The sequence below is a fragment of the Dermacentor silvarum genome, chromosome 5, assembly GCF_013339745.2.
Source record: "Dermacentor silvarum isolate Dsil-2018 chromosome 5, BIME_Dsil_1.4, whole genome shotgun sequence".
Taxonomy (NCBI): domain Eukaryota; kingdom Metazoa; phylum Arthropoda; class Arachnida; order Ixodida; family Ixodidae; genus Dermacentor; species Dermacentor silvarum.
The window spans coordinates 157,674,687-157,695,730 of NC_051158.1; the positions used below are offsets into that span (position 1 = coordinate 157,674,687).

Sequence of the window (21,044 nt, forward strand, 5' to 3'; positions counted from 1 at the left end):
TGTCTGTGCATTGTGTTCTCGGCAGAAATTTAAAAAAAAATGTGGAAGTGAGGAAACACGGAAGAGGTATATAGCTGCCGCTGCTGCTTCTAAAGCGCTTGTCCTCCTATTGTCAGGATTTGACGAAATAAATCGAAAGTATAAATTAAAAGCCGTGCACGTCCGCGCCGCTTTTAACCACAACAAAAGTGAAAACGTAGGGGCAACGCAACAGAATCCTCAAATTGTGTGGGTAACAGAAAGCCGGTAATGACACGTTAGGCGCGGGAGGTGGGCAAACTCCGGAGGGTCTCGAGCCCCGTTGCCCCCCCCCCCCCCCCTATAGTTGGCGCCTATATTCGCTGAGATCTATTTTGTATACATACAATAATCATAAATTGGTTGTAGTCAGATGTGTTCAGAAATTCTAACTGTATACGTGCGTTGCATGGTCAAAGTATGGCACAGTTGCTGACCGCCCTCTAATTCAACACACATAAACAAATCTGCATAACAGAATATGAAATTATTTTCACCTTCTCACGCATCATTGCGTTTACGCGAATGACAATGCTTTTGTTTGCCAGATCGGTAAATGTTTTACACGAATTTTACCTCTTGCGGCGCGCAATTACCCATGTATGTTTTCCCACATAAACATCCAAACAGAAAATCTAAAGAGAGACAAGCACGTCTCTGACGCGTTATAGTCTTCATGGCTGCTGCCTGCGGAAATCAAAAATGATCATAGAGCGTGCGTATAGTGTACTAGAGTATCACAGTATGTTCTAGTTATTCATCGCGTGGCAAACACTCGCTGCCCACCACGTACAGTTTTATGCAGGAACACTAATGGGAATGTGACGAGAGCTCCTCTGGCGGCTGCACACCACAGGAGCTTCACGCTCCTCCAAGTATCTGGCGCTGCCTCTAGTACTACTCTGTTTACGAAGCTGCCTGAAGCGCCGGCGAAATGATCAAATACGAGAAGTCGAAAGCCCGTCGAAAGGACCGCGTGTGTGTGTGGCTGGTGTGGTGATAGTTACGCTGTGATGTGTGCAAAGTGCTTGTAAAATTTCCGAGGATGTGGTGTGCAATCTCCGAGTGAGCTTAAGTAAGTTGAGTTCAGTTCAGTTCAGTCTTTCCACGGTGTTGTCATTTCCGATCGGCGCCGAAAGCTGTTCACAGCTTGAGCCGTCCGGTCAAACGGTACGGTTTGTATTCACATTTCGATTGCGAACGTTAGCTCAAACAGTTTCAGCTCAAATCGTTCTGCCGGGAAACGGAAAGATATAAAGGAAGGCACGGATATGATCTTTGTTGTAAGTTTTTTGTCGCCTGTCTTCCGCCCAAACCGGTAAAATGTCGAAACGCGCTCCGCGGCCCGGCCGGCGGCGCGGTGTTTAAACCGCACTTTCCGCTCGAAAAACCCGTTCCGACTTCCGCTCCTTTTGTCAAAGAACTCCGAGTGCAAGTAACGGTTCCTTGGAGCGATGTGGGCCGAATCGGCGTTCGTCGCGAGCTCAGTTGATCTCCAGAAGTGCTGCCGCGTAGCAAGTATCCCTGCGAGGTTCGTACAGATGTTGCATGCGAGAAGTGAATCCGCTGCCTGCTCGTTGCATGCGCCGAATTGTGTCTATAAACGTAACTGGGTAACTATGTCGATGGGTTACGTGGTGCATCGTCGAGGAAAGCGAAGCAGCTAATAGCTGCTATCGTTGATTGGAAAGCAAGGATGCCGGATTCAGGTTGATTTCGCGAATGATTATTTATATTTGACGACACATTCTTCCAGAAAATTACTAACTTCTACGGGACTTTAGCATGGGGTCTGTATATTGCATTTGCATTATTACAACTTTCTTCATCGCGTTTTAATATATTAATGGAATTACACGTTGGAGTTCTCTTACGTTCTCGTGTACAATAATTATTAGCGCAAGAAGCCTTTTAACACTTACGTGGTTTCGTATTGCTTTCTCCCTCGTTTGTGGACTGAAATTTAATAGTAAAGAGAGTTTTGATAGCGCTTCATATAATTTATGCCTCAGACTGCTGATAGGCTTTCTTGTTTTGTTTTGTTTTCTGGCCTAGAAAAACACTGCATGGTCACTTAACGAGGAGCTTTCTTAGCTGTGAGCTTCCTGGTAAAGGTGATGACTGCATAACCATATGTGTTATAGGTCCATTCGATTGGCCTGCGCTCTGTGAACTGTGAGGGTGGAACCGATGAAAGAATTGATGCAGGCGGAGCATATTCAGTGACTTTTCAGCGAAGTTCTCCTGCAGTGCAACAGTTTTCCTGCTGTTTCAAATAGCTGTAATCGACTGCCACAGCAAAAGTCGCGACTGCTTTGCTGCAGTGTACACTGCACTGTGATCTCTGGTGGCCATGGACATAGTTCTTCAGCAGTACTTGTACATTTTAACTCTGTGACCTGTTGCGTTACTGTTTGATATGATAATGCTTCATTCCTTCGTGTCTGCAACATGCCGTCATGAATTTGTTTTGTTGAGAAATTCTTTTTGTACGTGTAAGAAATGATGGATTGATCTTCACATTGCTTTTTTTGTGTGTTGTCATGTTGACTCACTTCAACACTTATTCTTTGAGTACTTGAAAAGGGAAGATTATTTCTGGTGTCATAGCTTTTGTAAATCGGGAGTACTCTCGAAGGTGTAGTATGGCTTTCTTTTAATGCAACAACTAATCCTTTTATACATATTAATTGTCAACCTGCTCTCTTACTTCAGGACGTGCAGCAACTTCCAATATTAGTTTGGCAAGTGCAATACGGATATTGGCATTTCTTTCACAAATTGCAGGATTCATGCGCAGCGAATTCACTGTTTCCGGCCTTTTGCAAGATTGCAAGAGCAGGCTTCGTGCAGGAAGTATCTGTGCGGGCACTAAACTGCCATGAATTACTTGACACAGTACGAGGAAGTTGAATGCTTGAGTGCCCTCAGCTAAAAGTGACATTTAAAGTAATGCATGTTGTAACTTATACCTTATATATTGTCATTAAGTGTATAATTCATTTTTGTCACTCTTTGTGATGTACATTGGGCAAGAAGTCCTCACATATAGAATGAAAGACACAGGAATACATGTTCAATGCCCTATACGCATAGCAATACCCTTAGTAAAACAGTTCATTGATATAAATGAGTCTTGAGCAAATTGATCCTGTAAAGAAACAATGAGGCAATGTTTACACTAAGAGCTGGTAAGTCACTACATCCTGCGAACACTGCATTGCTCCAATGTCACTTGCGTTTCACAGCATGCAGCCATCTTCATTGCTAGTGTCCTTGCTCCTTTTTTTAGAAATCGCACATGATGTGCCCATATTAAACAGTTAGCACTATCAGAGCAAACTGTAGTATTATCTGGCAACTAGTTTCCACTGCTGGCTGTGCATAGTGATGCAGAAGTTCATCCTCATTCAGAATTGTTCATTGGCGCATAATAATCACAGGTGGCTACTATGCGGCGATGAAACAGCTGTGCCAATTGTGTCAAGAGTGGTCCTTTGTGCCATTATGCTCCAAAACAGAATTTTAGTAGAGAAATGCGCCGAGCCTGTGCCAAATGAAGTATAACAATGAAAGCCTCTTTATGTTGATGCAGCGTCAGTAGTAAAACCAAAGTCTAAAGTGCGCCGCTGTCGTCGTCACCCTGAAAGTCAACTGAGAGGCCATAGCTATGGATATAGCCAATGTCGTGGATAGTAGTACTTGGTTGTTTATTTTTATGTAACAGGGAAAAAATGAAAGTAAGAAAATTGCTGCCGACCAAACTGTAAATGTCTAGCTACATCTGAAAAGACGGGGAAAGAGGATAGGGACAAAAAATAGAGTAAGGGGAAAGGAACTATTTATATACTCTACGACGAGGTGAAGATCTTAAATAAATAAATAAAAGCAACTATGCTGTCGGTCCCTTATGTGATGCCCTGTAAAGGGTCCTTAACGGTATGATGATGATGGTTCTCCGTTCACTGTTTTCGTACTTGTCTTGTATTTTTATACGTTGGATTTTCCAGTGTACTGCTACACTACGGTCTTCTTTGTTCGTGCCGTATATGTATAAGTTTGCTATTACTTGTACCAACGTGGCACACAGCCTGCTTAAGAAGAAGGTTTTTGTAGTGATAATTCAGAGTGTATTATTTTTGTTTTCCTGTGTTTATGTTTTTGACCCATGTTACCAGTGCTCACGTGACTTGATTGTGCCTATAAACATTGTTTTGTCTCCAGGGATCCTTTTAATTGCGAGACTAGCTTTGCCGTCGCTTCTTTCCTTCTTGTCTGTACTTGTGTTTGCACTGAGCTACTTAAGATGAAGCTACACCAACTTGCCAAGGTGTCAGTTCTGGTAAGTTTAATGTCAGTGCAATAGAAATTACATATATTTGGGAGGTGTGCTTTCAGATTGTGATATTGCTTGTAACTACAGTTTGCTGCCTGAACAACGGAACATGTACCTTTTCCTTTTCATTCTTTCTGTGCAGCCCAGTAGAACCGTTTAGTTTTTTGTGTGAAATATATTTACACTGTTTTTCTGTAATTATCCATAGGTTATGCAACTGGGCATAATCAAGTTCAGACCGGTCTGAACTTTAATTTTTTCGGTCCAGAGTTTAACTGCAAATAAACTTTTTTTCTGCTGAAGTGGAATGAAAGTAAAAGTTGTGGTTTGACAATCTGGTCACAATGTGTCTCGGCTGTGGTGTAGTGACATTGCCCGAACTTACGCAGGGTAGAGAACTATGGCAGCCAGGCGTCGTCTCATCGACATCGGGGCCAACCTGACCGGTGGGTGAACACTCACTGTTCATGCACCTCCCCTTCAGGCAGCAATTCATCATATCACAAACTTAGTTTCACCACATTTCTTGCACCTTCGGAATCATTGAACGCCTACTGCAGCAGAACAGATAAGAATTTTACAGCAAAGCTGGTAAATGCAGTTTGGCTACGGTTTTCAAGTGGTGACTAAGGCCAGCTTGTGACGGTGGGGTTGGTACCAAATGTCCAAAAGCAGCTAGCAATGCATCCTGTGTCGGAGCCCCAAATTTGCTTTGAAACCAGATTATGAAGAGCTATAAAAGAAAAATTACCCTGCGTATACCTAAGTCAAATAGGCAAGAACTTCTTTGCGTGGTATACCTTCGCCACCAATCTCTAATTTTTCTTTCTCACATCACGTTTCACTGATTCTTAGTTCGTCAGCTAGGAGGGGCCTGAATAGACAAACATTTGCTGGGTATTGTATGTTGGCTTTTTGACTAAGATAAATTTTGGAATCTGTTCTAATGAGCATGTTTGTGCCATGCCATTTCATTTTTAAATGATAGAAGATACCCAGGCCTCTCAAAAACTTTGACAGTATATATTGATGTGAATTGAAAGATTAGTCAATCATTTGCAAAGTCTTGAGTAGATTTCGGGCAGCGGAAAAACTGATCCCTAGTACTTTGAAGGGTGTGAGAAGCCACATATACAGCTTAGCTGTCTTTGATGTATCAGTTGCTCAGATTGGCACACCTGCGAAAGTTTTCATTTCTTCATTTGGCTTTGTCAAGTTTACAAAATATGTACTTTAACTTGCGAGCTCTCTAGCAGAACAGCATTACATGTCCAGCATACTTGGAAAGCAAGCATCGAGCCACTTGAAAAATATGCATCATGTAAAACAATGTGAGAGACAATGAAAGAAGGGAAACTGCTGCATTACATCATACTGGGGCCAAGAGCAAACACCCAGATGTCTAGCTTCCAAGTCCTTTCACTAAAACACTTTGTACGTATTGAAATGTACAGCAAAAGTCTAATCAGAAGTGTCTCAAGATGTATGCGACACATTTTAAGGATCATTTTTTTCATCAGTGCCTTTGCTATAATGCACAAGATTGTACACACAGAACCTGCAACAGATATTCACTCACACTTATGTCGAACACAGGGCTTCAAAATAATGGCACCAGCTAGATGCACAGAGGTTCTGGGACTTAAAATTTACACGTCATCATCTATTATAGATATTAGGCTCTGTGAATGTAAAACTGAATACGTACTTTGTTTCTTAGTCCACCTTGGCTCCTAATGTTTTAGTTCAGAGGCATACTAAAAAATTCAGCACCAGCAAAGTAGTAAGTAATGGTAAGTTGTAATGTTTGCTTGCCATTGTTAGCACAGAAGCTTGAGGCATTGTTTTTCACAATGTCATAGCAGCTGAATTGTAGACTTGAAACAGGTCAGCCCACAACTTAAGCTACTAAATGATGTGTAATGGTAAATAAGAGTGCCAGCTATAGGTGACTCTTTTCTACTCAACTGTTTGCATTGAAATTTTCCACGAGGTTGTCATTTCGGGATAGATGTAGATCAGTACCACATTTTGGTATATTACTTGCGAATTTTATGGATAATAAACTTGAAGTACTGTACTATTCACCCAATTCTAATATACCCTCACTTGTAACAAATGTATGCTTCTCTTGGCCAGAACACTAAAATGAAAAAAGCGATGTACTTACTTGTTCGCTCATGAGATTTTCATGATAAGATTCAGAGCTACTGTGATTTATTCTCACTTGGACAAAGGAATTTTATTGCATTCGAGCTACAGTGTACCAGACACCTCATTGTTGCTGTAGGATGCTTCCTTATAACTATCATTAGCCCATAGCCCTTCACCTCCAGTGTCGTCCATTGTATTTGAAATATCACGTTTGATTAATGCCCTGCCAATCATGGTAGCCTAACAAACGTACAGAGTGGGAACGATCCTACAGCTACTGCAGCTCCTACAGCTGCATTGCCTTGTGGATTGGATTGGATTTATGTTACTGAAAAGAAGGCGTGTAAACGGGAGGAGGAATGAAAAGGACAGTACAAGCATGACTTACAGCACATACATAGACAAGGGACAGCAAGAATGACGAAAGACAAGTGCAGAAACACTTGAACACCTTTTCGTTCCTCCTGGTGTCTGTATTGACACACCTGCCTTTTTGTTGTGAGGGGTGGCGAGGGCCGGCTGCTGGCCGAAACGTAATTAAGGCTCGAGAACCATTAATAACGCACTTTATTAGAAGGCATGGCGCCTCCAAGAACGCGACTAGACGCGACGACAGTCAACGCGCGTACTCCACTCTCGCGCACATTTCTCACACTAGGCTTGGCCGGCTTGGCTTCAGGGCTGGCTGTGTGCTGAGGCTGGTAGGTGGCGCTACTAGTCAGACCGCTTACATCCGGCCCCTCTTTGTTTGACCAAGTCCCTTTGGTCTAGGAAAAGGCATTGCTTGATGTCTTCACAGCGAGAATAGTCCAAGCACTCGGGTGGACGTCCTGGGAGTGGCGATCGCTGTAGGTCTGCTGAGCTGTGGTGGGTCATGAAAGCAGTTTTTGCTTGATCTCCTTCACGCATACGAACAGTCATCTTATTTAGGGGCACATAGTTGGCACAAAGGCACTTCTTACTGCCTCTGCTAACAACTACTGCGGGGAATGCCCAAGGTCCTAAGGCTGGAAGAATGATGCCTTGGCGAAGGAGTGTGCTTGTCTGGGCCTCAAGAAAACGATGGTCTGCAGCTGAGTACCGGTAGGGAGATCGACTGTATGGCACGGCGTCAGGAAGAAGGTCAATTGCATGTTCGACACCTTTGTATAAGCCCAAGTCATCCTCTCCATGAGCGAATACTTCAGCGTGTTTTGACGTTGGGTTGTAAGTTCCTGTTGTTGAGGCACTGGCAAGTGGCTACCTAGCTGCACAGCAGGCAGGGATGGGTTAATATGAACCTCAATTGTCGAGGAAGCAGCTCGGTTAGACGTAGAAGAGAAGCTGTAGGGGCTTGAAACATCATTGTGGCAAGATAGTGCCAACCACGGGGGCTCGTCTGGTCCTGGTAGTGGCGACTGCTGTAGGCCTGCTGAGCTGTGGGGTCCAGGTACACAGTGACCGAAAGATGACCCTTGGATCATAACAGCATTCGCCATCCGTGGCAGCAGTCGTTCATGGCATGGCACACTTGTGGCTGTTGGAGAATGGCGGATTTCAGTTGGTAGGGGCGGCTGAAACACCAACTGTGCTTGGCTTGAGGAAAACCAGTCTTCACCCAATATAAGTGGCACAGCATTATTATTGAGGGCGGCTGCTTCGACCAACCCGGTGATAGGTCCAACAGAAATCTTCAGATGGCACCAGCTGGAGTTACTGATGTTCCTCCAACGACGACTAGAGGAGGTCTAGTCCAGGGCAGGAGGGGCAAGGAGCTGACCAGGCTACGTGAAACAAGTGTCACTTTAGATCCACTGTCTGGAAATGCATCTACTTGGCCAATCCCAGCAATTGTGGCGTCGACAAGAGCACACTGAACCAGAGATCCATCAAGGGTCTCGGAAGGGCTGCTGTGGAGAGCTGGCGAAAGATGTGTTGTAGATGTTGGAGCAGTAGATCTAGACGGGCACTTGGATGCGAGATGTCCCTTTTGACGGCACTGAAAACACACAGCTTCGGCCAAGTTCTGGCCAGGACGGTAGGCAGGAGCACCATGCTTAGCTGAGATAGTGAGGTATCTAGCCTCTCGTTGGTCTGGTGGTAGGGCTGAGATGCGCTGTGGCCGGCTGGTTTTGTCTGACACAGCTTGGGGGTTCGTGTACTCTGTGCTACGTGGAGGTGCCTGTGGGCTTGGCATTGTTAATTTGGCGCTTGGATACTCTGTGCATGGGGCTCGAAAGGACGAATGGCTTAATGCTTGATCAAGCAGAGTTACAATGTCCATATACGCTGCGACTGTCTCTGGGCGCTGCGCTGCAATAGTAGTGGCCAGGTGCACGTCGGCGATGCCCTGAAGGGCGTACTCTATGCGCTGGGGATCGGTGAGGGTAACTGGGCATCCAGAGATTAGCTTAAACTTCGTGAGAGAATAGCTGACAAGGTTTTCTCCGTGCGCCTGCACGCGACAAGTGACTGCTTGTTGCCGCTGTAGCAAGGTTTGCTTGGCACTGAATTGGTCTAGGAACGCTTGTCTGAAGGTTTCCCACGTTGGACATTGACGACCGATGACGGCTTTCCAATCAGCCGCTGCTCCGCGAAGTTTTCCCAGGGCGACGGCGAGTAGGGTTGAAGGTTCCCACGAAGCCAAGTTTCGAGTTCGTTCCAACTCTTCAACCCAGTGGGACGCTGAAATGCTGCCGTCTCCACTGTATGTAGGAAGCGATGCGGAGAGGTCTGGAAGGGTAGTGACTTGAACTGGGGCTGCAGCTCGTTGCGACACGTGAAGGAGCTGCTGAAGTAAACCCGTCAGCAACTCCGTAGTTTGGGCTGCGTCGAGGCTTGGCGGGAGCGGCGCAGCGTTGCAACGTTGGGTGGACGCGGCGGAGTCTGGGGAAGGCAAAGGAGGTGTCGTTGAGCGGTTTTGGGCGATGTCGGCGATAAGACGACTTATTATTTTTTCCTTCGACCCGGTAGCGTCGAGGTTTCGGCGAGCCAACTCTTCACGGAGGTAATCCACTGTAAAGCCTGCGAGATCCGCCGGCGTCGCGTCACTCGAATTCACGAGCGGCATGGCGGTTGACAAAGCAGCACAAGAGTCACGAGAAACGATAAGGCGAGTAGGGCGAACCGTTTGGGCACTGCAGGCAAGCTACTTCATCGGGCGGGCAGGCGTCAGCACGACGGTCGGCGAAACACAAAGGGCGAAGGCGCGAAATGACTAGGACGAAGCGGGCGAGAGGCTGCGTCGGGCGGCCGGAGCTGAACAAAGGAAGGAGCGTTGGCTGGCGACTCACTTCACGAGGCGGGCGAGAGGCAATGTTTCAGGCATGGTTCGGGGTCGACTGTGCCAGTTGTGAGGGGTGGCGAGGGCCGGCTGCTGGCCGAAACGTAATTAAGGCTCGAGAACCATTAATAACGCACTTTATTAGAAGGCATGGCGCCTCCAAGAACGCGACTAGACGCGACGACAGTCAACGCGCGCACTCCACTCTCGCGCCCACTTCTCACACTAGGCTTGGCCGGCTTGGCTTCAGGGCTGGCTGTGTGCTGAGGCTGGTAGGTGGCGCTACTAGTCAGACCGCTTACAGTGTAACATGAATCCCTACCAACTTGCTCAACTCTCAGTCGGATTGGATTGCAGAAATGTTAAGTGCAAATGATGTCTTACCACTGTTGCAGTGACGGTTATGTATTCTTATGCATACGTCGCTTCTTGTATTTGTGACATCTGTCATAACCCCTGGGATGTTAATCCCCATCGATTGTTTGATGTGTTAGTCAATTAATGAAATAGTTAATGCAAAAAGGGCAGTTCTGGGATCATATTCAGATGTTTTCAGTTTGGCCTTGTTCTTGGGCCTTAGTGAGGTATTTTGCATGTGCAGACCCTATGTTCCGTGGCCTGTACAACGGGTCACGCAAGCACCCTGATGACTTCGACCAAGTGCTGCAGAGAGCACAAGCCAACGGAGTGCATAGGGTGAGTTTCTTTATTTATTTAATGAAGTGAAGCTTTTCTTTTCACCGTACAACTTGACACCTCTTCACTACCGCACTCCCATATACACCTCCACATCAACACTGGAACAGCACTGCCAATATGACAGAAGTTTTACTCTGGTCCTCCGGCAAAGTGGAAAGTGATCCACAAACAAGTTAAACAGGCCCTTCAATGAAGCCTCATTCAGTTTTGTAGTCGCTGGGAAGCTCCAGTTAAAGGGACTCTGAGCCACCCCTCAGGCTTGATGAAATAACATAGTCCGCAGGTAGAGCCATGAGCCTCACTCTTTTCTGTGTGCTTTATTTCATAATAAAGCACATTCCAATACGTGGCTGCTATTGGACGCTGTGGTCGGCTACACCGTGGCCGCCGTGGGGTGCTGCCATGACTCCTCTGGCTAAGCGCACTGCAGCTCGCTGAGGACAAGCGCGTTTGGCTTACGTATGCGCCGTAGGCACCAAAATCGGAAGTCGTGGCGTCTATGTTAACATCCAAAATGAAATTTCAACTGTGCACCATGGTGACATTTCAAAGGCGGAGCGCTGTGGCCACGCCCCACTTTGCCATAGTCTTCACAGTGCAAGGCATTGAAGAAGGAACGGGAGCACAGCGGAGGCAGCATTTGGTTTGCAATAATTCCGCTTCTGCTGAACACATTCAAGTACTTTTCGCAGCAAAGTATTTCTAAAATAGCCTATTTTCACTTCAAATTCCTTTCTCCACTTCGATGAAAAGTGGTTCAGGGCTCCTCTAACAATAAACTCATTAACAAAAAAGAAGATTCATGCAGGTTCTACATCGACATCTCGACTCGGTGACTAAGGAAGATGCCTATTTCCTTCCACAAATAGATGAGACTGTTGACTGCCTACATTCTGCCTCGTACGTCTCTTCTGCTGACCTGTGCTCGTTGACCTTCTCTTCATGCGGCTCCGCCGTGCATCATGGCAGTGTTGCTGCCTGCCGGCGCTTTTCATGACAGCGCCGTCCGACTACGGGCAACACTATCAGCCTGCAAGGGCGGAGTAGATGCAAAAGTGTGGCTGGCTTCGCTTCATACTGCCGATGCGAAGATATTGTCAACATGGCAGGAAACCGTAGCTTTCGTTACTGTCTCTCAAATCCTGCAAAACTAAATTTTTTCCTATTCAAATTTGCTTTTTCCATTCGCCCAATAATTTGGAAAATTTCGCGGCCCCTTCTGTGTAAGAAAAATTCATTGGCAACTGTACTTATTTGCATAAACGGAAAATTTTAGTGCAATGAAATTTCAATACGACGATGCAAATTGCTGATCTTACCGACTTAGTTATATAAAGTTTTAACTGTAATTGTACACTAAAATTTGCCTTAAAATGCCAGGCCCAGTGTCTGTTGTGTTGGAGTACAACTGGTGTACTAACAGCCAGGCATCCGGAATAGGACTGACGTGGAAGGAAGTGAAGGCAAGAGACTATTGTTTGGAAAGAGTGATTCATTTGTAATGAAGCAGACGCCCCTCGTGTTTTCGGTAGGAGCTCGAAGACGACGACAACCCGTTCTGTGTTTACCAGAGATCTCGGGCTGTTCGCTCTGCTGCTAGACTGGACTGATAAATATTTAATTAAATCTCATTACACAATATTCATTATTCTGGCCTCTGATAATGGGTGTACTGCAATCCAAGGCTGCCACACATGCAGACATTGTTGTTAGACCTTAAGGGTGGGGCATCAGCTAGCATTGGCATGGTGCGCAATAGTAGCCGTGCATGCTTACAACACCCAAAGCCAGAGGGTGCAATATAGGAGTGTGTCACCGACATTATCGTGATGTCATGACACGGAGCTAAATTTGGGAACCCTATAAGGCTGGATATGATGCTGCTGCTCATAAAATATACATACTGTGCAAAACCTGGCGTGTCGCATTAGTGCCATGAATGGCCAGTTTGGTGTTATGTTGCGTGCTACCAATCGGTATCCGATCTCGGAGGCCATACATTCACTGCGTTTGCAAGTCATGCATTTTCCTGCACACGCTCCTGACTATTGCACTCACAATGAACGGGTCACCACAGTAATAAGAATCAATGTATTTTGTACTTATAAGAACAGAACTGCAGTAACTACAGTATAGACTACTTATAGTGTAACCACTTATAGTGCAGGACCGGATATACTACGGTCTTTTCAGACTCCCGTTAATTTTCCCATAGCACTCTATGTATACACGTATCGCTTATAGTTATGTTGCGGGACACGAAATACTGGTTACAGTGTGGCTGCCTGGAAGTTCGGCAGTCAACCTAGACGGCAAATGCTCCCCTCAAGCCGCAAATACCGTATTTACTTGAATCTAACGCGATCTTTTCTGATAAAACAGGTCCAAAAATTATGTCTGCGTTAGAATCGAGTACGACCCTAAATCTGCGTTACCACATAGCCATCGGCATTTCAAGATGGCCGCCTCGCACGCGTGTCGAGCCTAGCTACTCTCGAGCCTAGCTACTGTAGCTTCCTCCATGTGCTGCAGTACACGTGCTTAGGCAATAGTCTACTGTCTGTCTTCACGTTCTCTGCGTCTGCTCTATCAGCATGAAGTACCGAGTTCATCATGATGCCGCATTTAAAAGGAAAGTGATCATGTGTGCGGAGACGGACGAAAATCGGACCGCATCACAGGCGTTAGGAGAATCTGAAACTTCCTTTCGGGACTGGTGCAAACAGAAGGAGAGGATTTTCGCCAGCAAAGTAATGCGGAACGGTTTCAGTGGACCGAAGCAGGACGTAATCTGCGACGAGCGACTTCGGCGATATAATCGCCTTGGCCCTATCTTGAACGCAATGTGCAATGGGGAATGTCCACCACGCCGTGTTTTCGCCTCTTATAGATCGCGTTGAAGCGAGAGGCATGATAGCACGAAGGTCAATTTGCTCGCCGCGCTACGTCACTCGAGCGTTTTAACAGTTTGTTTCCGCGGTCAACGAGCGAGATGTGTTCATGTTTGCTTGAGCGCGTGTGACACCGTGCTTGTTAATTTATTTAGTAAGCGAATACGGAACCTAGAGCACGATGACAGCGACGGCAGAAATGCACCTGGAGTGTCCATTATCGCAATAAAATAGTTGTTTTGGTTATGGTGCGGTACCGCTTATAGTGCGGATATTCGCGACTCCGGCGACTTACGTTATAAGCGGTCTACACTGTGTCTCCTTATGTTGTTTAAAGCAAAAAAGAGCTTTGATTGCAGTGCAAGTGGTGCTGTTGCCTGCGGTCGTCTGCTACAGCTAGCATGCCAATTGCATCCACAGCATGCCTCCAGGGTAGTGGCACCGTCTCGTTGCACGCTTCTTATAGACAGGAGTGCTGCACGTGGGTTGTTCTGGTGGTGCTTTCATGTGGTAGCGACTACAGGAATCGAGCAAGCAAATGTATCATGTCGTCATAACTCATACACCTCCTGAATATCAGAAGTGGAGCTGGTTCTAGAAGCATGTATTAGATAGTAAATTTTGTAGTGCTCTCTGACACTTGTCAGTATTTTTTGTAGGATGTAGTATGTTTGGACCAGTGTTGGCGGAGTTACCCCTCCAGAATTGGAATGACTCCGAAATCATTCCACATTTTCGTGACCCCGGAATGGAATGGGAATGGAATGACAACAAAGCTTGACGGAATGGAATGGAAATGGAATTAGGCGCCTTTTGCATGGAATGGAATGGGAATGGAATTACGTGTTTTTCCGAAAATGGAGCGCGTTTCCGTCTACACGCTGTTTTTTGTCAAAATATCCCGAAGAATCAACCAGCCCACGTTCAAGTCAGAGCCTCGAATTTAACAATAGAGCAGTATTTTTAAGATGGCTTGGCTGATTACAAGTACGGTACATTTAGAAGCAACCTGCATACCACAATTCTGTCCTGATAGACTGAGTTGCTCCAAAGTTTGTCTCGATTCTTCGTGTAACCGCGGCTCGATGCAGTTGGTATCGGTCGTGCAGAACTCCAAATTACGCGGCACCTGTTGGTGGCTAGAGAAGCCCAATGGTTCATTTAGTAGCTCGCTCATACTGTTGGTGCTAGACAATGCTTCGAAGCATCCCCCTCGTCTTTCTGTGTTACCACCCCCACCGTCCTTTCCAGCCTTCTATTGCAAATAAAAAAATGATTCCATAACGCACTGCCACACTGGCTCCTGTGCCCAGTGGCTCACGCACACAGTAAATCCGCCAACATGGCATATTAGAAACAATCTTTTAAAATTACACGTGAAGAAAACAAACAAGCTGCAAGCTTTGCTCCGAAACTATACATGCTGTAGTCGGAGTTTCATCTTATTTGATTCGGCACCTAAAGAGAAAGCACCAACGTGAGTACACGCAACAATAGAAAGGGCTGGCAAGCCAACCGAAGATAACGTCAGCCTCCATCGCTGAGTGCAGATCTATGCCTGTTCATCGAAAGGCTGCTCTTGATGACGCCCTAATATAAGGACTCCATGAACACTACTTTTCTCAGGATAAAAATATGCTATGTCGTCATTTTAGCATTAACACATTTAAACTTAAACAATATTAAAACATCACAAGCCGTTAGAACATGCTGACCATGCAAATACTATAGGTAGGGGGACAACTGCCCCTATGGGAATTAGTAGGGTGGTTGTACTGTACCAGGCATATCACCAAGCTACTTTCCCTCGACCTTGGTAACATGTTTTGCGCATTTTTGCAATTCCTAATGCGTCTGATGACATCAGCTTTATGGTGCGTTCATCGGTAACTCAATCAAACTATCAAGATGTATTTGCTACGTTGAGGAATTACAGGAAATGGAATTGAATTGCCTGGCCACTCCTGGGGTGGGAATGGGCTAAGTTATTTCACTCCGAGGAATTGAAAGGAGTGGAATTGCAGCAAGTCTAATTCCCTGGAATGGAATTGTAATGGAATGGGGGCGTCCATTCTAGAACACTGGTTTGGACTTTCGTTTAACGCGAAAAAGTGCTTCCGTGGGCATGTTGATTGTCCACTTTTATTTCACTCCGTTTTTATTTTCTTGAACGGCAATTTCACTGGAATCACGTGTCCAGAGTTAAGAAAATTAGTAATCTGAGTTCCATAATTCATTTGCAATGTTTATTTAGAACCATGAGAAACAATGACAGTGCTGATATTTTCATAAATGATACCTTTGTTTATAACCCTTCCAGTGTCGCTGACGTACTGGTACATTTCCTTGCTTCTGTCTCGTCATGTCACTGATGTACCCGTATTCTATCCACTCTCTCCACTGGGATGTAGAGGTGGGCAAAACGGCTCACTTCAGTGAGCAACTCGGAACAGCTCTGCTCACTGAAATTAACCGGTTCATTTGAATGGTTCACCGGTTCACTTAAATGTGTTACCTGTGTTATGCATATTCTATAGGTATTTGGCTTTGAAAAAAAAGCTATATATGCATAATTGAATAACTGTGTTATTGGTATTTTCGCTATGTTTAAAGAATATTTTTACATATTTTAAAAGCGTGAATTTTTAGTTGTAATGAAACTTTCTTTTCTGATATTGAGGATAAAATTCTTATAATACTGTAACAGGCAGAATGTGACATACTTTTTGTCAGAAAAAAAAAATGTAACTTCATCGTCATTACAGGAGCTTTTCTGTTTTTGTGGTACTTTAAAATCAACTTTAGGTCAAAATAAGAACACAAAATTATTGTACATTATCTTTCAACTTTATTAATTTATTCACATATGCACGCTCAGTATAATATGAGTGAGCTGTAACACCATGCAAAATGAATGTCGAAATCATTTCTTGAAGTACAATACAAAAATCATCTAAGGATCCACAAAACTGCCGCACGTACCTTTTATTTTTTTTCTCTTGAGCGCACGCGCCATACTGGCGATCATGCCATCATGTGCCAGGACAAAAAAAGAAAAAAAAAGAGATGAAGCTCTATTACAACACAACAGATTATTGTCCTCGTTTTATTGACATGCTAATGTTACAAGCTCAGAAAATGCACAGAAGTGGATGCCACGGGCGACATTTTCATGACGACAATAATTGGCACAAGTGAAGACCAGGATGCAAACTGTATGTTCACCTGTTGTATTTAAAGACACGGAAGGCCATCTTCGAAGTGTTGTTGCACCAGCGCATGACATGCGATCGGTGAGAGTCATGAGACATCGTTCGAACAGCAGCAGGCAACGAACGGTACCATCCTTTGTCAATTAAGGCTTCTCTACTTCTCCCTTTGGTGTCATCAGGACGCACAGAAGACTAAAGGGACTGCTGCGCGCAACACACAGTGCGAGCGAGTACGAGTAGTGCGAGTCTGCCTACACCGGCCACCACCCGTCGGTCAGAAAACGAAGCCTCAAAACCCAGCAGAAGACCCGGCTCTGATGGAACGGTTCGGCATGGCTCACTGAACAAGAGAGAACTGGCTTCCTCTCTCCGAAAGAACCGCTGCTCACTTACTGAACCACGGATCACTCGCTCTTTTTTGAGTGGCTCAAAAGATCCGGCTCGCTCCTGAGTGATCCATCTCTAGTTCCACTCAGGAGTGAGCCGGATCTTTTGAGCCACTCAAAAAAGAGCGAGTAATCCGTGGTTGAAGCAAGTGAGCGGCGGTTCTTTCGGAGAGAGGAAGCCGATTCTCTCTCGCTCAGTTAGCCGTGCCGAACCGTTCAGTCTCTGCTGCTGGGTGCGACTTCCATGCCATCTATTAGTGGTGCGAGAAAGCAACTGCCCTCTCGCCCATCCTCTCAAGAGTCACCTCCACCCCCTCGCCTTTGGCTGTCTTTTGAGCCGCTCTTTTTGAAAAACGAGTGAGTCGTGGTTCAAGTGAGCGGCTGTTCTTTCGGAGAGAGAACCGGCTCTGTTTCTCCAAAAGAACCGCTGCTCACTTTTACTGAACCACGGTACACTCGCTCTTTAAAAAGAGCGACATAAAAGATCCGGCTCGCTCCTGAGCGACGCATCTCTCCTGAGATGCATGCCGTAACACGAAGTTACGAAGTTGGCAAGCTTCGTGGTGGTTTTGCCATCTGTTGTACATTTCTTGAAGCATATTTTCTCCTCTCTCTGGCTGAGCCCCGTCTTGGTTTTTGTTAGTGGCTGTAAAACGTGCCCATTCGTGGACGTTGTTCCGCTGCATGGAGCATGTGTGAACTCAAATGAAAGGGGTGGCTGCTGCTATAGCGGCAATTCAAATGTTCACACTGTACTGGAAGGCCACCATCCTCGCACGTTTCTGCCATCCATTTTTTTTTTTTTGTTTTTAGAGAGACTGGCTCTCTTTGGTGCTTGTCGCCATTTTCACGGTAGGCAGCATTGGTGGATGTTGGTTGGACTATGAAAGGAAAACGTTTGTTGCTCTCTCTTGCTCTCTTTCTATTTCTAGCTGGCTCTCTCGCTCCTTCGTTCGCTTGCTTGTGCATTTGTTCGTTCAGGCTATTTATTCACTTACATCGAAAATCATTGTCGATGATTCCTGCACAGTTTTTTTTTGTCTCCTGCTATTCTCGCTACGGCGCGCCGCCTTTCCGGTGACAAAGCGTGCTCCTTTCATCGGTGGGCTTTCTCCAGGATCGCTCTGCTCTCGGTCGTATCTTTTCCATCTGTTACTGTCTGTTTTATCTGTTGCTCTCTCTGCTTTGTCTAGTCGAGTTTGAATAAACAAAAGCACTGCTTCCTTGAGCGTAGCCGCGTACTTGCTTTGAAATGGCTGATGGCACGGGACCTTCAACTGTTGAATACAACAGTTGTTGATTACTCTGAATACAAGCCAAGCTTGGACTCGGAAGATGACAGCTTGTCATCTGAGGAAGGGGCAACTTCCACCGCATCGGATTCTGACACTGACAACTTGAAAAAATACTGAATGCAATGGTGTTTTTCTGTCTGCTGAAAGTTTTATTCCTTTTGTCAGATAAGAATGTGAGGATCATACCAAGAGAGCACTTGCCATTATCTGTGTCATTTCTTTCTCTTCTGCATAACCAAAAATAAACCAATGAGCTCATTTTATAATATCCAAAAAGAGAGAGAGAGACAGAAGAAAGGGGAAATGGAGGGAGGTTAACCAGAGGGGAGGGGGAGGTAAAGTGACAGGGAAAGTAGAGAAAACTCGAAAAAACTCGGCGCTCAAAAAGGTTAAAAATACTGTTAAAATATTCTTCCAAGTTATGTGCATTTTGTTCATGATCTCTTTTTGTGCCTTTTTTTCTTCATTTTGCACAAAATTAGATGGTCTATTCTGTACTATTCTTGGGCACATAAATAAACAATTAGATTCAACATTAGGAAACATAGGGAATTCAGAAACCCAATGTTGCTTCTTTGGCTCGTGCAGGGTAAAAGTCCGATGCTATTTCTTGTTGTCCCACACAGATACTGGTGACGGGAGGCAGCCTGGAGGACAGCCGTCAAGCTCTGGAGCTGGCCAGCGCACACGGCAAGTGGCTCGCGTGTTCAGCATGCACGGCACTGGTTGCCAAGTGTTCCATGATGGCGACGGGTGTGTGGCATGGACTCCTCACCCATTGCGGTGGCTTCGTGGCTGCGGTGGTGCACAGAGCTCGAGGTCGCAGGTTCGATCCTGGCTGCAGTGACTGCATTTCAGTTGTGGGTGAAATGCAAAAACGCTCATGTACTGATTTAGGTGCACATTAAAGCACTCGAAATGATCAAAATGAATCCAGAGACCCCACTATGGTGTGCCTCATAATCATATCATTGTTCGTGCATGTGTAACACGAAAGTTACATTTTATTTTATGTGGGCTCGTCAGACACACTAGCACAAGGCAGCGACTAACTGGGAAAGCACTGTCTGTGTGAGCTAGGACGAAACAAACGCTGATGGGAACTTACACCTGGGAAACATGGAGTAAAGAACACAAGAACATAAATAACGGCTGCCACTATGGAAATCATGTCAGGCTAAAACATGATGGCTTTAAGTTTCTCGAGTAAGGAAGCGCAACACTGCTGGTGTTCCTACACAACAAACAGTTAGCAAAATTAATTGAACATCTGGCAACTTACGCACAGAGTGTCACAATTGACTGGAACATAACATTGTGCCGAGTTGCTTGTTGCAACAACACGGCGACAAAAGCCTCATGTAATCTCCTGGAATCGTACTCTTAATCGGCCACTTTCGGGGATATGACTTGCAGGAGACGCTGATTGGCTAATTCACTGAAGAAAATGCCCGCTGCTCCAGTTAAGCGTCACGTGAGATGTCACATTACGCTAAATGGAATGATTGACTGAGAATACGAGCACTGGCCTACTTTCCGTAAGTTTAATGAATACCATAGGTACTCATTCTGTTACTCTGAAAGGCCACTGATTGTTTGCTGCACACACATATCATAACCTGCTGAACTTCCTCTTCATCTCAACATGAATACCGGCTGCGCCTGTCTGCTCTCTGGTCCATTCTGCTGTCTTGCTGTTTCTTAATGCTCGTGTGTGTGTATGCCCCCCAACAATGCAGGTGGCCTGCTGTGGAGCACGGTCGGCTGCCACCCAACCAGGTGTGGGGAATTCGAGGGCCCGCACGGTCCACCTGACCGCTACTTGGAGCAGCTGTCGGCGCTGGTGCGACAGGGTGCCGGCAGGGTGGCTGCCCTGGGCGAGATGGGACTCGGTGAGGGCAGTCTACCAGAGGTGCTAACATGTGGTTGATTGGCTAGTTGGTTTATATCAGAGTCTCCAAACGTTTTGGCTAAAGTGCTGGATTGGCGACCAATGGCATTGTTGTGGACCGGATAATAAAGAACTAAATAAATATTGAATTAAATATTTAAAAAAATTGCTTAACATAGGTAACAGTACCGGGTGTAGACTAAAAACGGCTCTCCAATATTTTGGCTTGCTTCATTCAAATTATTTATTTAGTTGCTTTGATATTCTGGGATTACATCGATCAATGAAGAGAAATAAGCACTTTAGGGCTATAATTTAATTTTTACTGCCAAGTCTTGGTGGATATATTGATTTGAAATAATATGAAACATTCGTTGTGACAAACAGGCTTGTTCTCATTTCCCTGTAGTATGCCGGTCTTGTTGCTTTTTCACAGATATTCTATCTGCACCATGCAGATCTTTACAGGACATTGAGGAGGTCTGGGAAGCATCGCTGTTCTTAACAAAGGGTTCATTGTTTTCCTGGAGTGTCGTTACACCAACTTTGTTACTTTTACGAATCCGTATGGACTTTAGTAAATAGTGTTTACTTTTCAATAGTGTAGAACCGTTGGCCAGTTGGTGTAGCATTGCTATAGCATTGCCAACAATAAGCTAGTGCGATACACAGGACAGAAAGTGCCCTTGTTGTTTTCTCTTATTCTCTGACTTGTGTATTGCACTATTTATCCTTGACAAATTTTAACCAGTAGCCAGTTTAAATACTAACAGTTGCCAGAAAAAAAATTACTTGTGTAGTTTGTAGTCAAAGCTTATTTAATAAAATTGGTGTTAGAAGTGTTATGCGACTACCCATTTGAAAAGCCACCTTATTTTTCTTTCTTTGTGATTACAACTA

The 21,044-nt window shown here is 45.3% G+C and overlaps 1 protein-coding gene across 1 annotated transcript in view; it reads left to right on the plus strand.

Annotated features, from left to right (window-relative positions):
• The first annotated feature begins 940 nt into the window (after positions 1 to 940).
• Positions 941 to 21,044, plus strand: part of LOC119453815 (deoxyribonuclease TATDN1) — a 61,856-nt gene continuing 41,752 nt past the window's right edge. Inside the window, exons 1-5 of the mRNA XM_049668541.1 lie at positions 941 to 1,093; positions 4,744 to 4,800; positions 10,372 to 10,466; positions 18,880 to 18,943; positions 19,993 to 20,145. Of these exons, the coding sequence (XP_049524498.1) occupies positions 4,755 to 4,800; positions 10,372 to 10,466; positions 18,880 to 18,943; positions 19,993 to 20,145 (358 nt within the window). The 5' untranslated portion in view covers positions 941 to 1,093; positions 4,744 to 4,754. The remainder of the gene's footprint in view (positions 1,094 to 4,743; positions 4,801 to 10,371; positions 10,467 to 18,879; positions 18,944 to 19,992; positions 20,146 to 21,044) is intronic.